Below are 23,050 nucleotides of genomic sequence, written 5' to 3'. Positions count from 1 at the left end.
CTCTCTCTCTCGCTATGGATCCGTGTTCCCCTCACTTCACAGCTCCCCGACCCGTACCCCCTGTCACCCTGCCAGCTTCTCTCGTCCTGCCTGCTCTCACCCTCTCTGCCTCTCCCTTACTCTCCCGTCACTCTCGATCTCATTGCTACTCTCTCTATCTCACCTCACCCCGCCTCTCACTCACTCTCACTGCCACTTTCACTGCCACTCTCATTCTCTGCCTCGCTCTCTCACCTCGCTGAAATCGGCTTCAGTGCTATTGCTGCTGGCAGCAATGAAAGTTTTAAAAGTAAAACGTCTCTCTCACTCGCTGTGCCCCTCTCACTTCACCCGCTTATCTCTCACTCTCAGGATCTCAGTGTCTCAATCCCTCCCTGGGTTCCGACTCCCTTTGCCCCCTCTCTCCATGTACTTGCTCCGGCAGTACATCTACTACAATTGGAACGACACAGAGAAGATTAGCATGGCCCCTGCGCAAGGATGACACGCAAATTCTCTCCATGGATCCACTTCTCGCCGGCACCCTGACCAGTCTCTCTCTCTCTCTCCGGATCCTTCTCGCAGAGTCGCCCCCTCTCCATCTCCCTCTCTCATTCTCTCCCTGGGATCTTCCCTCTCGTCAGGGTCCTTTGCTCTCCATCTATCCGCGACTCCCCATCCTAGTGAATCCCTCCACACTATCTCTCTCCCTGCCGCCCTCTCATCTCTCCATCCCTGACTATTTCTCCTCGCGTCTCTAAACTAACACAATTTACCAGTTAAAGGCCACATTGAGCTGTGTAACTCTTTTTTTTCAGAAGCGACGTGACCACAGATGATAGCTCAGCGAAGTGGCTTTGTCATCACGTGAACACTTTTTGTTTGCAGCCAAATACTCTCAAAGCGCGATGTTGATTCTTAATGCGCAGGAAACAACCTGAAGGACCCGGAGAAAAATCCACGGGGAGAAGATGCAAACTCCAAATATACAGCGGGCGTCAGGGTCGGGATCGAACCGACGACCTCCTGTACACCAGGCGATGGTGATGACATCTCGCCACCGCGGCGTCACTTGAACGCAATCCGAGACCCTCTGCCCCACTCTCTCGCTTTCCCTGGGTTCTCTCTCTCGGATCGCTCTTTCCCTCTGCCTCCTTCACACTTTCTCTCTCGCTCGCTCGCTCTCTCACTCACAGACTCCGCTCATAGTCGCCGTACTCTCTCCGTGTTGACTCGGAACGCCGAATTCCATCGGGCGCTGGAAAGGAGAGACGCGGAGAGACGACGGTCAGAGACGGGGAGAGAGGGAGGGGGGGGGTGAACGGGAATACGAGAATCAGTGGAGTGACGAATGAGAGACGTGATAAGACACGGAGACATGGACCCAGAGAGAGAGAGACAAGGACGCGCACGGAGAGACACAGAACAATACGTAAAGACAGAGAGTGCGATTCAGTGGATACAGCAAGCGACGGAGATATACAAACCGAGACCATGACACGTAAATATACGGAGGGACAACGATGGGAGAGACGTTGAATGACGGGATGAGGATGCGATGGGAGCGATGCAGGGACACAGGGGGACACGTGGTGAGACGCCGCGGAGACACGGGAGACGGCGGGGTGAGAGCAAGAGGCGCTGCGACAGACCGAGAGACACGGAACGAGAGAACCCAACACGTCGCTCTTAAACGGGACCGCGGGTTCGCGGGGGGAGGAGGAGGAGGTCGTGGGGAGGAGGGGGAGGGACGCGCCGAGGGGGATGCGAGAACGGGAGGGGGGTGGGATGGTGATGAGGTGAGGGAGGAGGGGCGGGGTGCAGGGAGGGAGGTGGAGGGAGAGACGATGGTGAGAGGGAGGGGGTGGAGTTGGCGTGTGTGGTTTTTGGGTTTTTGGGAGTCGGGCGAGACGATGTTGGGTTGATGTGTGGAAGATGGGTGATGAGTGGATGGCATGGGATTTTGGATGGGTGGGTGTATAGATAGGATTGCAAATGCACGCGCGCATCGGATGGTGGGTGGCCGAATGCGTGAAGACGCGTGCGAGCGGTGGGCGCGCAACGTATGCGGTGTGTGCCATGGATGGTCGGTGCTTTGTCCAATAACGAATCGAGCTCACAGCACGCGCGCGACTATCGCTAGTTGCCACGAGCGCGACTCACGAGCGCGACTCACGAGCGCGACTCACGAGCGCGACTCACGAGCGCGACTCACGAGCGCGACTCACGAGCGCGACTCACGAGCGACTCACGAGCGCGACTCACGAGCGCGACTCACGAGCGCGACTCACGAGCGCGACTCACGAGCGCGACTCACGAGCGCGACTCACGAGCGCGACTCACGAGCGCGACTCACGAGCGCGACTCACGAGCGCGACTCACGAGCGCGACTCACGAGCGCGACTCACGAGCGCGACTCACGAGCGCGACTCACGAGCGCGACTCACGAGCGCGACTCACGAGCGCGACTCACGAGCGCGACTCACGAGCGCGACTCACGAGCGCGACTCACGAGCGCGACTCACGAGCGCGACTCACGAGCGCGCTAGAGGCTCTGCCAATGAGTGGCGACGGATCGCGCGCAACCGAGCGAGGTGGAGTTCAATTCATCTCCTCTCCCGCGTTCGTCTCGCCGCATCCACCCAGCCACGATCCCAGCCCATCCCTCCTCTCTCTCTCTCTTCCACTACCATCCTCTACGTCTCTCGGTTTCTCTTTTCGTAAAACATTTTCTGGAGAAAAAAAGAAATCTCATCTCCCCTCCCCCATCTCCCCCCGTCTTCCACCCCCCACCCTCCCCCCCACGTCCTCCTTCTCCCCCCTCCCCCGTACTCCGCCCCACCCCCCTCCTCATTGTTCCTGATTTATGCGAAACCACGCCCCCTGCCACCTTCCCCTCCCCCTCCACACGGCGCCGCCAACGCCGCCACACACCCCCACCTCCCCGCCACCGCGAGGCGGCTCCTAATTGGCTGGCGGGGACGGGATGAGGGGAGGGTGCCTGTGACGCGCACGCGCGCGCTCGAGGGGGAGCGCGCGCGCGCCCCGGGAGTCGAGGGAGCGCGCGCGCGTCGCGCAGATCGGAGCTGGGAGCGCGCGCGGAGGAGCGCAGCAGCAGCCGGAGCGACAGAGAGCGACTTCCCTTGGCCTCCTCTTCCTTTAACTCCCCACGCACCCGCCCCCATCTAGCCACCGGCAGAGCAACCAGCGGTAGCGCAGTCGCCCACTCGACGTTGTCGTTCCCGGAGAGTTTCATCCGACAACTCCACCACCACCCACGCCGCGACACCCCCCCCGCCTCTCCTCCTCCTCGCTCTCGCGCCTGTTCCTCCTCTTTTCTTCGCCCCTCGTTTTATTCGACACGTGTCGCTCCCTCGCTCGCTCGCTCTCAGCTGCTTGTTCGTTAATCGCCGCGACCGACGCTTCGTCGGGCGTCTTCCTTTGCTCGCTCCCCACGCGGTGTGGAATACGGATTGGAGGAGGAGGAGGTGGTGGGTGGAGTGAGCGAGCGAGAGAGGGAGCTACTCGCATTATAATAAAAAAAAACGAGGCGACAGATATTTTTTTTGTCCGGCAAAGCTACAGGCGGCAGCGGCTGTCTGGAGAGAGGTCTCCATCTCTCTCTCGCTCGCTCTCTCTCTCTCTCGCTTTCCTTTGTCTCAAATATCTTCTCGCTCGCACCGCGCGCGCTCTCTCTCGCGCCTCTCCTCTCGCCGTCTCGAGCGTGCCTATTGTTCAGCGCAAGCATGGGCGGACAGTTGTCCAAGGCGGGCAACCGCGAAACCGTGGGAGACGCGGTGGTGGCATCGCCCCAAAAACTCAACGGACAGGTCAGTTCCCAGTGCACGCGCGTGCGAGTGTGTGTGTGTGTGTACGGGTGCGTGCGAGTGTGTATGTACGGGCGCGTGTTTGTGTGTACGGGCGCGTGTGTGTGTACGCGTGTGTGTGTATGTACGGGGGCGTGTGTGTGTGTGTATGTACGGGCGCGTGTTTGTATGTACGGGTGCGTGTGTGTGTGTACATGTACCCCGCGTGTCTCTCTGCTCGTTCGATCGCTTTGCTCGCGCTGAATCGCGCGCGCTCCGAGCCGGAGCCGGGGCCGGGGGGGGGTAGAGAGATAAAGGCGGGCGAAGTTAGCGGATGACGGAGCCCGCCGTGAGGATGGCGGTGGCGAGAGTAATTGTACGCGTGTTATGTATATGCTATGAATGTCGAACTTCTTTCGCACCGCACGTAGCCAACCGTGCTAATTGGAGGCCGTGGATAATCGGTCGTTGTGTGCGGTGCGGGTTAATCTTTTTGTTATAATTCTTTGTCCTCGCTTCGCTTGGACGTTTGAGTGAGCGGGCTGAGAGCGGGTAAGGTGGAGAGGGGTTGTGGTGGGTGGGGGGCGAGTGCTGAGTTGTTGAAGCCTCGTCCGGGTGTTTTTGGCAGCTCACTTGTGCTGTTGCTGTGTGATGGTGATGATTATGGCTGTGTAATGTGTGAGTAGACATGCACTTGCAAGCGTGCGCGTGTGTCTGTGTTTTAATGCACTTGCAAGCACACACACACGCGCAATGTACGGGATGTGTGCGGTGCGGCGGTTAGCGCTACGCTGCACCACGAACCCGGCGACCCGAGTTCGATTCCCGCTCATGGCCAACACCAGTGACGATTATCTGAACCGGTCCTGGGCCTCCCCTAGGTTGACTCGGCCTCAATTGAATACCCGGTGCTATGTGCACAAAAAACCCCCATTTCTATTAGGGAGACAAAGGCGGCCGGGCGTGGTGTTGGCCACCCACCCCATCGTGTGCCGTGCCGGCTTTCATAGGTGCTCGCTAACAGCACTTGCCCCTACAGTTTAAGGCTACACGGGTATCTTTTTTCCGTGCGTGCATTGCGCGGTACGCGTCTGTATGCAACAGCGTTGTTGTCTTTGTGTTGTCTCGATGCCTCGAACACGGGAGCCGTGGTCGATGCATCTCGGGGGGAGGAGGAGGAGGGGGGGAGGGAGGATAGGGTGGGGGACGAGGCGCGTGGGGGGGAGGTTAGCTGGAAGGGAGTGGGGGGGGATAGTGGGTGGAAGAGTGGCCGGGAGGGGGGGGTAAGCGAGGGAGGTAGTTTGGAGAGAGAGAAAGAGGGGGAGGGTAGTTGGGAGAGGGGGGGGTAAGGGGAGGATGAGCGGGGGAGGGGGAGATTACCGCTCCCTTCGCAAGCTCCAGTCCGCCGCTCCCCTTTGTGTGGCGAGCGAGAGGGAGAGAGGGGGAGAGAGACGCGAGCGGAATTGTTAATTTCGCGTCGTCCTACCGGGAAGCCGCACGCCGCGACGCCTTGCGCGAGAGAAGCGCTCTCTGTGGGAGACGCGCGGAGTTGTCGGGGCGGGGGGCCGGGCGGCCGGGGGGTGGGTCAGGAGGGACGCGGCGATGGCACCTGGATGGAGCCGATAATCACGGCGCCAAACATTCGCAGCCCATCGAGCTTACCGAAAAGCCATAGCAGTTGGACACATTACACACACACATAATAACGCCCATAAAGCTGCTTTATATTTAAGACGACAGAAATCCCCTCCCAACCATGTTCAAGATGACAAACCACGGACCTGTTGAGGTTGTAACATGTAAAAAAAAATTGGGGGGGGGGGGGTATTTAAAAAATTACCCCAAAACCCAAACGCCCGGCCCCGCCTCCCCCCACACACAATCCCCATCCCGCGTGTATCTCTCGCAGAGCATGCAGAGATTTATTTTGTCTTCATATTCAAGAGATTTTTATTTGCGAAGATGCCGTTTGGCGGTGGCGCAATTCACGAGACAACTCCCGCGCACAGTTCGTCACTTAATACCCATCTCATGAAGGGGGGAATTCGGTAGCACCGTGTAACATGGCGACGTTTCGGGCAATGGGTCTTTGTGGCATATATTGTGCGAAACGTCGCCAAATATATCTTCCCCCTCCCGCTTTTTAGGGCAGTGTTATGCGACAGCGCATGAGGAAGAACCGTTGACCGAAACGTCGACTATTTTGTTCCTCCCATTTAAAGAACCGTTGGCCGAAACGTCGACTGTTTTTTTTGTTCCTCCCATTTAAAGCGACGGCATTGCTGATTACTCAGGGATGCGAGTTATTCTTGCAAAGACCGCCCGCAATAATGGTGGTGGGGGGGAGGGTAGGAAAGCGAGGCTCGGCTTTTGTGTGGTGTGTAGGGGGGGGGAGGGGGTCTGTTCAGTGTTACGATGTCTCGCTAAAGGCGGTGGTGCTGCTGCTAACGGGGGAGGGGTGGTGGTGGAGGACTGTGGGTGGAGCAAATGCAGAGTCGCTCGCGAAATTCAAACTCGGCTCGCCTTGCCCCCCCCCTCCCACCTCGTGCGCGCACGCCGGCCACGCGTGAGCGTCGTGGTGGATGCCGCGTGGTCTCCAGTGACCTCCAGTGGCCGCGTGGTGGAATTGCACAAAACGCCGGGCCACGCCGCTGCTCCCATCCTCTCACACTCCTTAAAGACGATCATTCAATTATAGATGATGATAATGATGATTATTAATAGCATATCCCTCCCGACGTAATCGATTGATCAATTTATATCGATCGATTTGACCATTCCTATTTATATGAAACATGAACAACCCATTTGGTCCTTCGCACCCTAATTGGCTCATAAGTGACGACGTCCCATTGATCCCCCCCCCGTCTATTTATGACCGAAACGGAAGGAGGATTTCCTCACAATTCTGACTGTCGCCTGATGAGGCTGGTTGTAATCATCGGCGAAACGTCGCGGTTCACTCGAATTGTGAATGTTGTAGTGGGTTTACTCTCCAACAACACCGGTGTGTTGTTGTACTAGTATACTACACTATACACTACACTGTATACTACACTATACACTACACTTTACACTATACACTACACTATACACTACACTATACACTACACTATACACTACACTATACTATACACTACACTATACACTACACTATACACTACACTATACACTACACTATACACTATACTATACACTACACTATACACTACACTATACACTACACTATAATTGTGAATGTTTGTCGTGGGTTTACTCTCCTACGCACAACTCGTGTGCTGCTGTACTAGTATACTACACTATACACTACACTATATACTACACTACACTATACACTACATACACACTAGTGCTGTACTAGTACAGTGGCACGTTCTGTTTACGTGACAACCTTACTAATTGGCTGTGTCGGGTGGTGGCGGGTTTCACGACACTTTATATGAACGCGATCTTAAACTTTGTTTGATAAACCAAGCCTCCCGACATGCGTGTCTATTATGATGGTTTAACGACGTAAAATATGAGTGCGTATCGATTGCGATCATTGTCCAATTCAGATGTGACTAAATATAACTGTTACACGTGGCGGTCACGTGAATCTTGGCAACCACTAGAGGCCGCTACTTTCACCACCGCGGCTGTTTTAAACAAAACCCAATCAGTAATTGAACTAGTTAGGTTCCAGAGGTACTGTTCGTAAGTCCATTTGTTCGCAAGTCCAACTTTATACTCCTGTTGATTCCAAACATGATGTACGGCGTGTACACCGAACACGGGAAATTGCTTTAACAAGTTGTATAATCTCCTGCAGATGTAGGTGCCACTGGTTCTTCACGTTCTGCAGATGTAGGTGCCACTGATTCTTCACGTTCTGCAGATGTAGGTGCCACTGGTTCTTCACGTTCTGCAGATGTAGGTGCCACTGGTTATTCACGTTCTGCAGATGTAGGTGCCACTGGTTATTCACGTTCTGCAGATGTAGGTGCCACTGGTTATTCACGTTCTGCAGATGTAGGTGCCACTGGTTCTTCACTTTCTGCAGATGTAGGTGGCATGCCACTGGTTCTTCACGTTCTGCAGATGTAGGTGCCATGCCACTGGTTCTTTACGTTCTGCAGATGTAGATGCCGCTGGTTCTTCACGTTCTGCAGATGTTGGTGCCACCACCGCCATCTATTGTGCGGCGGTTGTACTTACGACTCTTGGTCCGAACAGGCAACTGGACATTACAGAACTCTCTCTCAAAGTTCGTAAGTCGAATTTTCGTAAGGAGATGAGTCCCTGTATTTCAAAGGCCCATTTTGGTCGACACGTCGCCCACGTTATGATACATTTACTGTTAAGGCCACAGTGTAGTTAATATGTTTAACATGTAGCGGGCTTTCACGACCAATATTATTCATAATCAAGGTTTTTGGGTTAGACCGCGTAAGTATGAACCCGTCGTAACCCACCACCACCCGACACAGCCAACTAGTAAGAGATTTGTCACGTAAACAAAACGCCAATTAGTTACTACTTCAGCCCACCGGTGTGTTGGAGGGTAAATCCACAACATTTACAACTGGAGTAGTATTTCTTACATCGACCAGCATCATCCGGCGATTTGGAGTGCAGTTGGCACCGACCGTGTTGAGTTTATTGCTCGTGCACCGATGCCAACGCAGCAGCAGCATCACCAAATAGTCACAGGAGTAGTTCATTGCTACGCGACAAGTTGATAGTATTGGAGTAACCGTGTGTGTCCAAATTGATCTGTACAGCAACAGTGGTGTTGTGTAGGTGGTAGACGCAAGCGGCGTGTGGGGGGGGGGGGGGCCTTCATCCAGCAGTGGAATGACCATGGCTGATGATGGTGATGATGGTGAATATTATGACTTCGTAACGGTGTGGTTTTGGCCCCGGTGTGAATTCGCGAGTGGGGTGAGTGAGTGAATGGGGGTGAGTAAGTGAATGTGGTGAGTGAGTGAATGGGTGGGTGAGTGGGTGAGTGAGTGAATGGGGTGGGTGAGTGAGTGAATGGGGTGGGTGAGTGGGTGAGTGAGTGAATGTGGTGAGTGAGTGAATGTGGTGAGTGAGTGAATGGGGTGGGTGAGTGGGTGAGTGAGTGAATGGGGTGGGTGAGTGGGTGAGTGAGTGAATGGGGTGGGTGAGTGGGTGAGTGAGTGAATGGGGTGGGTGAGTGGGTGAATGGGGTGGGTGAGTGAGTGAATGGGGTGGGTGAGTGAGTGAATGGGGTGGGTGAGTGAGTGAATGGGGTGGGTGAGTGGGAGATGGGAGCAAGAGTGGTAGCGGTTAGCGCTACGCTGCGCTACGAACCCGGCGACCCGAGTTCGATACCCGCTCACGGGCCAACACCGGTGTGACGAGTATCTGAACCTGTCCTGGGCCTCCCTTAGGTCGACTCAGCCTCAAGTCAACATCTGTCGCGGTGTGTAAACATCGCCACTGGGGAGACAAAGGCGGTCGGGGGTGGGGTAGTGCTGGCCGCCACCCCCTCGTGTGCCATGCCAACCTTCATACGTGCTCCTCGCTTACAGCACCTTGTCCCAACAGTCTGTTACGAGAGTGAGTGTGTTCAGGTCCCGCTTGCTTCGTGGTATCGCATGGTGGGTGGGTGCTTCCTGTGCGGTAGAACGCGTGCAGCAGTCGTGATTAGGGCACTGTGGCTGCTGCTGCTGCTGCCGCTGCTGCTTTGCTATTGCTGGTGGAACACACTTGTGGAGGGGGGAGGGAGAGAGGGTGGGAGGCGGGGGGGTATTTAAACTGTTAATGGGAGAGCATGCGACCACAACACGTGTGACGGAGCAGCAGCACGCACTCAGCACGTGGAGGGAGACCCTGGCACGAGCAGAGAGCTGAGAGCGCTCTTCCACGTGAAAACATAAATACGTATCAAACACGCGTTGCTAAACGCATTGAATCTTTCGTCATTATTTGTCCATGATCAACACACTGTTGGACGAAGCCACCCTCACCTCCCCCCTCCCCTTACCCGTTGCCATCCCTCCACGATGAGACAATCCACCCAGCACCTGCACGTACGAGTTTGATTTGATCGCTCCGTCTCCCACGTTCCACGTCTTCTCTCGATCGAATGCATCAGTGATTATTATGTACTGTATATACAGTCGGCCATGGTCAATCCACTGCTGGATAATGCAACCCCCCCCCCCCACGCCACTCCTCACCGAGCCATCGATATCTCTTCACGATCCCGCGACGTAACGAACCAACCCAGTCTCTTCCTGCACCAGGATCAGATTCCATCACTCCATCTCCCTTGGGTGGTACGACTCTCGGACGCCATTATTCATGGAGGGGGGATGAGGGTTATAAATGATACTGTCCAATTGTGCAGCGTGCTGCCTGTCAAGTCGCCAAGGGCGGTTGGAAAAATGGCGAAAGAAACTTCGGAAATCTTTGGAAGGGCCACAGCGAGCGGTTGCGGATGTGGGGCCCGGCCCGGCCCGGGCACTCGTGTAGCGCGGCCAACGGCTGGAGAAGCAACTTCAAGAAATACAAATACATGCAAATGTATTCCCTGCCACGAATATGCACGTGGCAATGAAATGTACTTTTTCTGTGGCACTTTTATCTCAGAACTGCAAATGGGACAATGCATTTAATCGACTTAACTTGAACCACAACCGGACTTTAGCGAGAGCCGGTAAGGGTCAACGGGGGGGGGGGGGGGGGGGGGGGGGGGGGGGCGGGGGGAGGTCCCTTGAGTGTGATTCTCCGTGAAAGGCATTGAGACCAACTCGCCCACACCTCCTGACAGACCTGTTCATCGACGACGGGCGGCTGAAACTGGGTTCCAACCCAGGAACGTGTTGGTACCGTACCTGACCTACGAGCCGCTGCCAAATTACGATCTTTGTCGAATTACCAATCGAAACTTTAATTATTTGAAGGTCCCCTCCACACAATTTATGATTCTCCAGTAAAGCTTTAACACCGTGCAACTCTCACGAATATCAACTTGGAAAGCCAGGCCCTCGTATCGAAGAGAGGCCATGCCTACTATCTGGCAAGTTCACCAGCAGTGAGTCGGTTGGTTCAAGCGAGCCTCTGACTGATGGTGACGAGAGACGCTGAATCTCAAAGCCAAAACCAGAGTTGGCTTGCGTTGAACCCAATGCCGTTGAAATTGTGCAATCCCAGAAGGAAAGCCGTGCGGCTGATGAGATGCAAAAGACAAATGATTGATTTTTGTGAATGGACGTGTTACAAGGGTGCGCATGTCTCCTAGGTTTGTTACTTGTGTTCTCCGCGAGGATGCTAATTGTTTAGGATGCGCCTACCTCCGTGTGCCATGCCCCACCACAGTTGAACAGCAACGTGTAACAACTTTGAAACCCCCCGCCCACCTCCTACGCATTTCACAAGTAGTGACTAATCCCATATCTGCATTTTCCATAAATATACAAAATTCCTCTTGATATGCAAATTCCTTTGTCAAGGCGCTCTTCCCCCTCCCAGCCAGCTTAAATATACGCTCCAAGCTTGGTGGTGTTTCATTCTTCACCTGAGGACGGCTGCTTGCGTTGTGGCCGAAACGTTCGTGAGAATTCTTTTATTATGTTTTATTTTTATTATTTTATTACTTTCCTTCTACGTGACTTTACCGAAAGAAGAGCAACGTGCAGTTTCACTGATATCGACGTTAAAACGGAGCGGTGGCGCAGTGGTTAGCGTGCCGCGCCACGAGTCCAAGAAACCCGAGTTCGATTCCCACTCGCGACCGATAACAGCTGTCCCGGCACTCGAAGGCGCTCGCTCACAGCACTTGCCCCAACAGTTTGTTTAAGGCTATACGGGGTGATCTTTGTCTTTTGATAACAGGGTGGAAAGACAGAGCCATTGCTATTCAATTTGAAGCCCAGCGCGAGTTGTCGATATATGAAATTAAATGAAAGTGAAATTGGCTCGCCATGCAATAAATAATTTTCCGCATCTCTCCCGCCACCAATGGATGAAGGCCTCCCACATCCCCACACCGCGCCGCTCCTCGGGTGTCATTTCGCCATACTTCACCACGCCGGTCAGTGCGGCCGTGGAGACGAGGGCTGACATTGGCGACCCCCAAGGACCGACCGGTTTGCGCGTCGCTCGCAAAAAACCGCGCTGGCCGTGGCCGACAATCGAAACTCTGGTCGCCCGTTTTTCAGAACTTGACAAACTCTCCACGGATTGATTCAAGAATCCAGTGCTGGGCTGCCAAAGTCCTGGCCAACTCGCAGCACTAAGGCCTACGGCGCGACAGTTATGATGGCTTTGCGACGCCTGGTGTTCCCATTGGGTCAATAACGCATTACCCACCACAACCACCACCACTGTCATTATGTCCATCGCCCTGTGGCCGACGCAGAGCTGTTGGGGTGAACGTGGTGCAACGTGCAGGGGCCGCTCTGCTCCCATGGCTCTGACAATTCCACTTAGTTTCTAGCCACCATGGGCAGCGATGCACATCGACAGCCTGCCTCCCTTGCAGAGAGTTGGTGCCGTTCTGTTCACGGGGCACAGGTTTTTGGGAAATTGATGGAATGAAGTAGCATGTTTTAAGTCGGGTCAAGACACGGACAGAGATTTTTTGCATAGTGCATTTATTTTAATAAACGTGCTTGGATTCGATTGAATGTTAATAAAAATAATTAAATTTGGCAGGAGATGACAGTAAATCGATGGATTCGTGTACCCATCTTTGCGGCGCTTGGAGAATTTCTCACTCGTAGGTTGCTTCGTAGATGATTCCTCCCCCTCCCCCCCCCCCCCCCCCCCACGTTGCCCTCCAGGCTGTTGCAGTTAAACATAAGTGTGGCAGTCAAACATGACATTGTGGCAAGACCCTCCTCACGACGAGTCTTGAGACTCGGCGAGGCTTTCCTGGATATGTAAAAGGGACAATGATCACCGTTGCATTAGAGCGCCGCGGTGGCGAGATGTTAGCTACCTCGCCTGGTATGCAGGAGGTCGCGGGGTTCCATCCTGGCCCTGACGCCTGCTGGATATTTGGAGTTTGCATGTTCTTGCCGTGGTCGTGTGGATTTTTCTCCGGGTCCTCCGGTTTCTCCCTCCACATTTAGAATCAACACCACGCGTTTTAGAGTGTTTGGCTGCTTCACATTTCCACGTGCTAAACTAATTAATTGGGCTATCGTTTGTGGCCAGGTCGCTTCTGAAAACGAGCTCCATTGCCCAGTGGGCCTTACCTGGTAATAAAAAAAAAAGGTTTTCATTAGCAAGTGGGGCCAACGCTTTGGAGTCGAACTTTGCACGTGATATCTGTGTGCGTGTGGCGTGGTGCTTGTATAAGAGGCCAGCCCTGCTACGTCACTGCCCAAGCAGCTCCCTGTCCGTTCGACCTATACAGCTTAGCGGGCCTTACCTGGTAAAATAATAAAAAAAATTATAATAGTTTAGTGGAGTGACAAGGATGGGATGTGGGACATTCGAATGTTCGTTCACACGGAGCGAGCGAGCGGCGCGCACTCTGCGATGTCGCATCGCTACGGGAGCCGCAATCTGCTCGCTGGACTCCCCTCCCTGCTTCCCACTTCCCCCCGTGGTGCGCTATTTCCCCCGACTTCCCCCCCATCTAAAAACTATTTTTGTTTCTGTACTTTACCAGACAAGGGGAGAACATGCAAAAATTCCCCAATATACAGCAGGGGTCAGGGGTCGGGACCGAACCCACGTCCACCTGCATACCGGGCGAGGTAGTGAACATCTCCTAGCCACCCTGGCGCCCACTATCCCCGTGGGGACCTCTGCTCCTGCTGCCCCCGACGTCGTCCGGGCTTTGCTTGGCACCCGGATCTTCCTCCTCTTGTTGAATCCGCCATCGTTCAAGTCTCCGACTTTGCTCTTCTCACGGTGCCGCGTGTTGGCTGAATTCTCTCCTCGTTTTAAGTTTAGCTCAAACGTCTTCTAATTTCCGCGTTAATTTCCCTCTGCGCTCCCACGTTCTGAAACCTCTCGCTCCCTCGAACGTTAAATTATCTCGTTGAAGAAAATAAAATCTCTTTCCAACGATTATTAAAGGTGCGCTTCTCCCCCCGCCCCCCCGCCCCGTGCTCCGTTAGACTGCACGTGAAATCTACCAATCTACCTTGTGTACGTTGTATGAAAGCGCCCTTGACTAATGCACCCACAGTGCTACTGCTGCTGTCAGGCCTTGATTAACGTGTACCTCTGTGTGTGTGCTTTGGGGCAGTGATGTGCAGTGAGTGGTTCCGTGTAGCGTGCTACAATCCCAACTATAACGTAAGTTTGATTCCCAGCCACGGCTAACAACCAGTGGAGAGAATCTTACAGAGACTCAACCGTAAACACGAGACAAAGGCGGATAAGCGATAGTGCTGACCAAACACCGCCACGATCAGCTTAACATGTAGAAGGCTTTCACGAGCAATATTATCCATTTAAGAGGTTTTTTTTGGGGGGGGGGGGGTTAGATCGCATAAATGTCTACATGCGACGTTAAACCACCCAAACACCCGACACAGCCAGTTAGTTACTAGTTCAGCACAGTTGTGTATCGGGAGAGTAAACCCATAACATTTACAATTTTAGTCCGACGTTTCGCTCGTAATTATAACCAGCCTCATCAGGCGACAGCCATAATTGTGATGCGTGCCGACCCATGTGGCAAGGTTGTTTTTTGTGCCGTTTTTGCCATTTTGGTCAGCCAGCGCTCTCTTGCAAACGAGAGAACGAAACCGTGTCCTGCTTCTCTCGTTCAGTTTTTCTCGCCCGGACGAACGAAAGTGAAGCCGCTCGCCTCGACGGCCGTTGGCAGATGGCGCGGGTGGCAGACGCCGCCGATTAGAATCGGTGCATCGAATCGCGCGTGACAAACGGTCTACGGGGTCACGCGGTGCTGCGCGTCTTTACGTTTCGATTCACAGAGTGAACAAAAACGTAACAAAATGATGCCCACAGTAATACTAAAAAAACTAAACTTTTTTTCCCCCCCAGCTAGGGCCCCACTGAGCTATCTAGCTCTTTTTCAGAAACAACGTTGCCACAAATGATAGCTCAATGGAAGTGGCTTATGTGGAAATCTATAGCAGCCAAACTCTGTAAAAATGCATGTTGATTCTAAATGTGGAGGGGGAAAAACCGGGGAGAGACGCACGCAAACTCCAAATATACAGCAGGCGTCAGGGTCGCGATCAAACCCACGACCTCCTGCATGCTAGGCGAGGCCGTTAACATCTTGCCACCGCGGCGTAACCGGTAAACAACTCGCGGCAGACTGAAATATCTATTTTTTAAAGGGAAGCAATTCTTCAAATCCAGCTCGCGAACCCCGAAACGCGACGATTCGTGTCGTCGCTTGGCTGGAGGGCGACACAAGGGAAGCAAGCGGTGATGCACTGGCGCATGCACTCCACCACCCGAGCGCGATGACCCCCCCCCCCCCACACACACACAGACACGGCGAGCTCACGTTGGATTCCCGGCCGCGGCCGATACGGCACAGGCGACGTCAGAGCCCGCGAGCCGAGCACGAGACCGCCGCGGTGACTCTCGGTGGCGGGCGGGGGGAGGGGGGGTAATTCAGATCACGCTTTTATAGCACGTGAACCATCTTACAGTTATTTGTCGATATTGTGGTTTGGACGTCGGCCCACGTAGCCACAGAGACGTGGCAGCCTCCTCCTCCACGTGCAGGGCAAACAGTCCACCCGGCACACCCCCCGGCATGGTGAAGTATGGTCAAACGGCGCCCACGGCCGACGCGGCATGCGGGTGGGGGGGCTTTCATCTGGCAGCAGATTGACAAGTGACCGAAGGTGGCAGAGGTGCAGCCCCGCGATTGCGTGCTCGCACCGCTGCTGGCGGAGGGGAAGCCGTCTGCAGGGGGAGCTCGTAGGATCCTCTCGGTGGCGGGTGCGGAGGTGGGGGGGATGTTTGGCCTGGCCGTCGGCGCTAAGCAGAGTTGCCCAGTGAGCAAAGCAAGCACGCTACATGCCGCACGAGTGTCTGCGTGCGGAGTGTCGCGGTTAACGGACCGAGTTTGATTCCCGCTCGCGGCCAATCGCAATGACGGGTTATTTGAACGGTGGTGTTGGCCACCCACCCCCCTCGTGTGAGGCATGCCGACCTTCATAGGTGCTCGCTAACAACAACACTCGCCCCAACGGTCTGTCGAGGCTATACGGGGGGGATTTTTGTCTCTGTGCGTCACACGGGTGTCGTCCGTCTGTGCGACGCAGGATGGCGACCACGCCAAGGTGAACGGCGACGCGTCCCCGGGGGCCGGCGACGCCAAGGCCGACGTGCAGGCCAACGGCAGCGCCACGGTCGCGGCCGCTGACAAGGAGGAGGTGGAGGAGAAGGAGGAGGGCGGCGCCGGAGGGGCGGCCGCCGCCCCCGCGGCCACCGACGACGCGAAAGCGCCGGACTCCAACGGCGACGCCGTTGAAGCCGCCGCGGCCGCCCCGGCGCAGGCCGAGGCCGCCGCGGGGGCCGCGGCGGCCGCGTCCCCGGCCTCGGTTGTCGCCTCCCCCAAGTCGGACGACGCGGCCACCCCGGGCGCGTCCGGCGAGACGCCCAACAAGAAGAAGAAGAAACGCTTCTCCTTCAAGAAGTCCTTCAAGCTGAGCGGCATCTCCTTCAAGAAGAAGCCCAAGGAGGAGAGCGCCGAGGGGGCCGACGCCAAGGCGGCCGCCGTCAAGGAGGGAGCGGCTGAGGGGGCAGAGGGGGCCAAGGAGGAGGCCGCCGCCGCTGCACCAGCCGAGGGCAAGAAGAGCGGCGAGGAGAAGGAGGAGGGGGAGGGGGCGGCCGCCGCGGCGGCGGCCGAGAAGACGCCGGCCAAGGAGGCCGAGCCGAAGCCGGCGGAGGCCAAGGAGGAGGCCGGAGGCGCTCAGGAGGCGGCAGCCGCCGCCGCCCCCGACGCGGCGGAGAGCGGCAAGGGACAAGAGGCGGCGGGAGCGGCGGCCAAGCCTGGCGACGACGCCAAGGAGGAGCCGGCGGCTGCGGAGGCCGGCGCGGCGGGAGCGGCGGCTGGTGCCAGCGAGAGCAAGGAGGCCGCCACTGCCGCCGCCACTCCGGCCAAGACGACGGGAGAAGCCGCCGCGGCGCCGGCGGCGGCGGCGGCGAGCAAAGCGGAGGAGGAGAAGAGCGAGGAGGCGGAGGCCGCCCCTAGCGCGGCCCAAGGGGCGGAAGCTGCGGCCCCCGAGGCCGAGTAGAGGGCGGCGGCGGCGGCCTCGCTGACGGCCTCGCTGACGGCAGCGGTGACGGCAGCCACGACGACGAGGAGGAGGAGGGGGGGGGAGTGGTGAGAGGGGAGGGGGCGCTGAGGCTCTTCCCCACCACCTCTCCCTCTCGGCACGGTGCCATGGCCGGCGTTCTGGGGTTCGAGAGACTTTCCAGGGATGTGCGGTCGTTTCTTTTCCCCGGTTTTTTTCCTCTTCTCGTGTCCTCCTCCTCCTCCGCCCCCCCCCCCCCCCCAAAAAAAGTGATTTAAAAAAAAAGGTAGCCAGGCCCCCCTGTTACCCCCCCCCCTCCACTGCCTCCCCCCACCTCGTCCCACCACCGCAGTCCGCAATGGGTATACCTTGATCATCGCGTTGTCAGTATTACCGATTTTTGCATACGATTTGCATACTTTTATATACAGAATGTTGCGTGTACGTATGGGGGGGGGGGTGGGGATTAGGCGGAAAGGGGGGGGGGTTCATTTTCTTGCGTGCGTGTTAGAGGAAAAACAAGAAAATGTAACGAAAAAACCCACCTCACACACACACACGCTATGCCCCCCCCCCCCCCAACAGCTGTCCGGTATTCTCCTGTCTCTCTCTCTCTGTGTGTGTGTGCGTCGCGGGCCTCAGTGGCCCCCCATGTCCCTCTGGTCCCGTGTTTGTGGTGGGTGAGTGGGGGGGATGGGCATCGTGTCGAGACTGTTTACGGTAGGAGGGGGGGGTAGAGAACACGTCACGTGGTGTGTGGGGGGGGGGAGCTGTGGGGGGGTCGCTTTGAAAAAGAAGCGGGGGGGGGGGGCGGGGGACTTTTTAGAGCGAGCGGGGGGGGGAGTGCGGAGCGAGAGAGGAGACGTGAGAGAACAGGCGGGGGGGGGGGTGTTGGTGGGGGGGGGGTGCTGGAAGATGACCGCCTGGCGTAACATGTTGAACCCCCTTTTGATAAGACTCGTGTTGTGTGCGCGACGTAGCATTTACGAGACCTTCAACCCCCCCCCCCCCACACAAACACACCGTTGTATCATACTCGAGGTGGCTGTGTGATCGCGTTTCGTTCCGAGGTGTGTGGGTTGGTATGGACGGAGGAGATCTGGTGGGAGCTCTGATGAGGAGGGGGGAGGAGGAATGACGAGGAGGAGGATGATGGGGGGTGGGGGGGGGCGTTCGTGGGTCATGGCGTTTGCACATCGGTTTGCTCCCGCGGCAGGTTTTTAGGGGTTACGGGCATCGTGAGACTTAAACCGAGACACGCAGAGACGTCGTTTTAGGCTTTACCGCGTTATTATAATGTGAATCATTGCCCATTTGAGAAGAAGAAGAAGACGACTTTGGGGCGGGGGGGGGGGGGGTGTGACGAAGTTGGGGGGGGGGCGGTCGTGGTATTTTCTGTGCGGGGTGGGTTAGGGGGGGTGGTTTTAGGGGGGGTTTGGGGGGGGGCTAGGGGGTTTTGGGGGGGGGGTTAGGAGCGGGCGGGGGGGGGGGCAGCTAAGGCGATGCGGTGACGCGGCCGATGTGTCCACGGAGCGCGCTGTGACCGCGAGCTGGTTGTGATTCCCCTCGCCGCGACGCTTTTAAACAAATAAAGGATTTAAAAAAAGGAAGCACATCGCAGGCTCTTGCCGAGGCTAGCACCTTTTTTTTTGGGGGGGGGGGGGCGCGGGGGGGGGGGGGGGGTTGGGCTGGTGGGAGGGGGAGGGGCGGTCTATGTAGAATTTGTGTATTTCATGTTAACTAAGCCTAAAAAAAAACTACGTAGTGCAAGTAAGTAGGTTACGTTTCATCTCTCGCAACAAACAAAAAAAACTCACGGTTATAATTAGGGAGTTCTTATTGCACCCGTGTTGTCGCAAAGTAAACTTTCACTGGTCGGTCTCCGTTGGATAGTCGTCCATATTCGCCAGTGGCACACCCCCCCCCCCCCCACCCCACTCTGCCACTGGACATCGTTGGTGTTTTGTACATATTGAAACTGCTTCACCATGGCCTCGAATAGATCGGAATGTAACTTTGTTCATTTAAAGTTGCTTGTGAAAGTTGCTGCGACTCATGCTTTAGGATTTCTGTTTTTTTTTGTTTTTTGGAAATCAATAAATATTAACTATAGAAGCGATGGGCGTCCCGCAGTTGTGTGCGTGCAATTGGTGCGTTAAAAACAATGGTGGGGGGGGCGGTAGCGATGTTTCTCAAAGCTGCCACTGCTCGCAACCTGCCACGCACGAGTTCATTGCCGTACACGCAAACCCCTTTTTCCACTGGCGCATCCGAGCTGAACCAGCGCAGCCCCCCCAATCCCCCCCCCCCCCCGTACGGTACCGGTTGTGGGTTGCCAATGGGCGATCTTGCCACGTGGTGCTTAAAGCACCACACTGCTGCACCAGCGGTGGCGAGATGTTAACTACCTCGCCGGGTATACAGGAGGACGTGGGTTCGATCCTGACCCCCGACGCCTGCTGTATATTTGGAGTTTGCGTGTCTCCCTGTGGTCGCGTGAGTTTTTCTCCGGGCTCAGTTTTTTCCCCCCCGCCATCAAGAATCAACGTGCACTGAGAGTATTTGGCTGCTATAAATGTCCACGTGATTATAAGCCGCCACTTCATTGGGCTATTATTTATGGCCGGCTCGCTTCCAAAACAAAGGGCTAAAGAGTTTAGTGGGCCTTAGCTGGTAAATTCAAACATTTCTAGTTTCGTTTCAAATTAGCTGCCTCGGGGCCAAGCAGGGCCATGTAGGTGGGACTTATGATAACTCGATGTCAACACCGAGGACGCGACATCTATCTGCGTGCGCATCGACGACTCGTCAATCGTGCCGGGCTGGCTCTGCTGGGCGCGGTCCTGGCGTGGCTCGGCTGCGCAGTGGAAAAGAAGGGGGGGGGGGGAGTTCAACACCTCCTATGAATGAAGTCGCACCCACGACGCACTGACACACGAACGCACGTGCGGTGATGGCCGCTCCCTCCACAGTCGGCGGTAGCCGACCTGTCCGCTCCGCACTGCAATAACGTCCAATCGATTCCAAGTCACTTCTCGTTCGCGACAATCCATAGGCCCAGACCAGACACTGCCCCTGTCGTCTCCCCATCCCTCGTCCTCCTACCCCGTCCGCACATACGATTAGCACGGTTTGGATACGGACTGTGCGAAAGGCCGAGGGCGAGGCCAAAACCCGGTTCAGATAATCGCCACTGATGTTGGCCGTGGTTGGGAATCGAACCCGGGTGGCCGGGTTCGTAACGCACAAGTGTCGTGCGCCGATCACGATGCCACTGCTCGCTGGGAGACAGACAAAGATCCCCCGGATAGCCTGTAGTGGACTGTTGGGGCAAGTGTTTTTAGCGAGCACTCCTGAAGGTCGGCACAGCTCACGAGGGGGTGGGTGGCCAGCACTACGCCTGGCCGCCTTTGTCTCCCCAGTAGTGATGTTTACAACATCGCACCAGGTACACATTTGAGGCTGAGTCGACCCTAGGGGAGGCCCATGACCGGTTCAGAGAAGCGTCACTGGTGTTGGCCGTGAGCGGGAATCGAATTCCGGTCGCCAGGTTAGTAGCGCAGCGTGCGAACCGCTACGCTGCCCACAAAATTAGAAGTTCACCACACACACATCTGAGTGGTATAACCATAGGGGGTTCCACTTTCCTTACGTGTCCAATAACGTCCAATTACGTAATAACCATTTGCGGTAAGTGGGGTTATCAAGCAATTAACTATTGTAAAACCACGTGAAAAATATCGTTACCGCTCGGGTTTTGGCTACCTATTACTACGTGAACTATTTACCAGATAAAGCTTAATACTGAGCTATGAGCAAGTGATAGCTCAACGAAGTGGCTTACGCAGAAATGCAGAGCAGCCGGAATAATCTCAACGCATGTTTCGAAATGTGGAGGCGAAAAACCGGAAGACCCGGAGAAGAATCCACGCGACCACGGGGAGCGAGAGAGAGAGAGAGGGGAGAGAGAGAGAGACATCGCAAACTCCAAATCGACAACGGGCATCGTCAGGGCCGGGATCGAACTCCACGAGCCGCTGCAAACCCGGCGGAGGGAGACAACAACTCGCCACCTCAAGTGGCACCCATCAGCTCCGGCCCACAGAGCTCCACACACGCCCTGTGGAGCTCCACTCGCTCTGTGGAGCTCCACTCGCTCCGTGGAGCTCCACACGCCCCGTGGAGCTCCACTCGCTCCGTGGAGCTCCACACGCCCCGTGGAGCTCCACTCGCTCCGTGGAGCTCCACTCGCTCCGTGTGGAGCTCCACTCGCCCCGTGTGGAGCTCCACTCGCCCCGTGTGGAGCTCCACTCGCCCCGTGTGGAGCTCCACTCGCCCCGTGTGGAGCTCCACTCGCCCCGACGCAGCCCTCCAAGTTTGTCGCTGCTCCGCCAAGGCCGAGTGGATTCGCTGTCATCTCTCCACAACCAACCCCTCCGCCACGCCTCCCCCCGTCACGGCGCAGTCCTGCAATTGCTCGCTCGCGTCACTGTTGGTGGCAGGGCCTTCGAGTTGCTCGTGACGAGCGCCCGACGTCAGGGTACGTAGCCTGCTCTTCCGTCGTCCGTCTGGACGTCTCCGAGAGGGTAGGTGGGAGTCAACGTGCCTCATCTCTCAGCCGGACCTTGCATTCTCTTGCCTCTTCAGCGTGTCTCCACCTTCCACCGCCATCCCAACCTCAAACAGCCACCTACCGTCCACCTTGAGGCAAATCCGAATTACGTGTCTCGTCTGCCGCGGCACGATCTCACCTCGACCTATTTAGACGTCTCCCTTGTCATCGCTCACGCATGATGGGTGAATTCCGCACGATTGATGATGACGATCGATATCATTCCATCTCGACCACCTACCAGTCACCATTTGAATCGATGGATCTCTCCAAATCGCATCACCCCCCCCCCCCCACCAAACTCTCGTTCGTGGCCACTGCACACTTGGAGTGGAAGATGACAGCAGCCATCACGCCCCCCCCCCAACTCTGTCATGTGAGAAATCACGGACGAACACCATCAACGCGGCGACCGAACATCGATCATCGATCTCCCGGTCTCCAGCGCAACGTCGCATTGCGCACCCAACCTCGCCATCTGCAAACACCCCATCGCTGTTTAGTTTTTAATCAACCACCACCACCACCACCTCCTGAACAGCCTACTCTACTCTTGTCTCCTTAGGCCCAATGTATCCCAGGCCCCCCGCGTCTCCTCGCCCCACCAGACCCGGTTGCGCCGCTTCTCGCGCCCTCTCCGTCGCTGCTTAGCGCACCTCCTCCACCCCCCTCCCTCCCCCCTCCCCTTGGGAGTCCCAATGCCTCCTGCTGTGAATGAGGTGGCACCCCTCTTCGGGACCCGGGCCGCCTTCTGCCAGCTTCCGCGGCGCTCTGGCGCGCAGTAAAGCGTCGAGAGTCAGTTGCCGGTTACAAGAAGACATGCGTAAGCTGCCAGGGCAACATGCGACTGTGTGTTCAAGTCGAAGCTGCAAGCCGAAGCTGCAAGCGAGAGCATGAACCCTGCGTGGTCACTCTTCAATCCTCACCCGGCGAAACAGCAATCGACGTGGAACTTGATGTATGCCCACATTCTTTCGTGTCGCTGTGTCTCCCGTGATGTGTCGTCGTCGTCGTGTCTCCTACGATTCGGAGGTTCCTTTCACCAAATTGGGCTCGTGTTAAACGGAGTCCGTCCGCAAGGGCAACACAGCTTTGTGTTCTCGGGGGTTCGTTCGTCCTGCATCGTCTCGGCGAGAGGCGCCGCGCCACCTGCGACGCGCGGACGAGGAAGAGCGCGGATGTCGCGCACGCCTTTGACCAGACTTGGATTGCGGTTACAAAAGAAGGGGTTTGGCCAAACATCCCAATGGAGTGGCATGGCTCTCCGGAAAATAGTTCTTCACACTCGGTGATACTCTCCCAGAAAAAGAAACGTAACGTGTTCTTGGTTCTTTCGGTAAGGTCACGTAGAAGGGAATTGATAAAGTAATAAAAATAAAACATAATAAAATCATAACATTCTCACCACGTTTCGGCCACAACGTCTGCTTGCGTTGTGGCCGAAACGTCGT

At 56.2% G+C, this 23,050-nt stretch overlaps 1 protein-coding gene and 1 non-coding gene across 2 annotated transcripts; both read left to right on the top strand.

The window, feature by feature from the left end:
- Positions 1-408: 408 nt before the first annotated feature.
- Positions 409-515, top strand: LOC133348099 (U6 spliceosomal RNA). Its single transcript, XR_009755777.1, has one exon. It is a non-coding gene; the product is annotated as a U6 spliceosomal RNA (small nuclear RNA).
- Positions 516-3,022: 2,507 nt separating this feature from the next.
- On the top strand, positions 3,023-17,757 carry LOC133347601 (myristoylated alanine-rich C-kinase substrate-like). The gene is made up of 2 exons (XM_061560021.1): positions 3,023-3,809; positions 16,013-17,757. Exons 1-2 carry the CDS (start codon positions 3,726-3,728, stop codon positions 16,985-16,987), a joined length of 1,059 nt encoding a protein of 352 aa, XP_061416005.1. The 5' UTR covers positions 3,023-3,725; the 3' UTR covers positions 16,988-17,757.
- The last annotated feature ends 5,293 nt before the right edge of the window (positions 17,758-23,050 follow it).

This window comes from Lethenteron reissneri, chromosome 26, assembly GCF_015708825.2.
Source record: "Lethenteron reissneri isolate LAM-NWPU_2019-01 chromosome 26, ASM1570882v1, whole genome shotgun sequence".
In the NCBI taxonomy this organism is placed as follows: domain Eukaryota; kingdom Metazoa; phylum Chordata; class Hyperoartia; order Petromyzontiformes; family Petromyzontidae; genus Lethenteron; species Lethenteron reissneri.
Note: the sequence above shows the minus strand (reverse complement) of the source record. Positions and strands in the feature narration are given on the sequence as shown.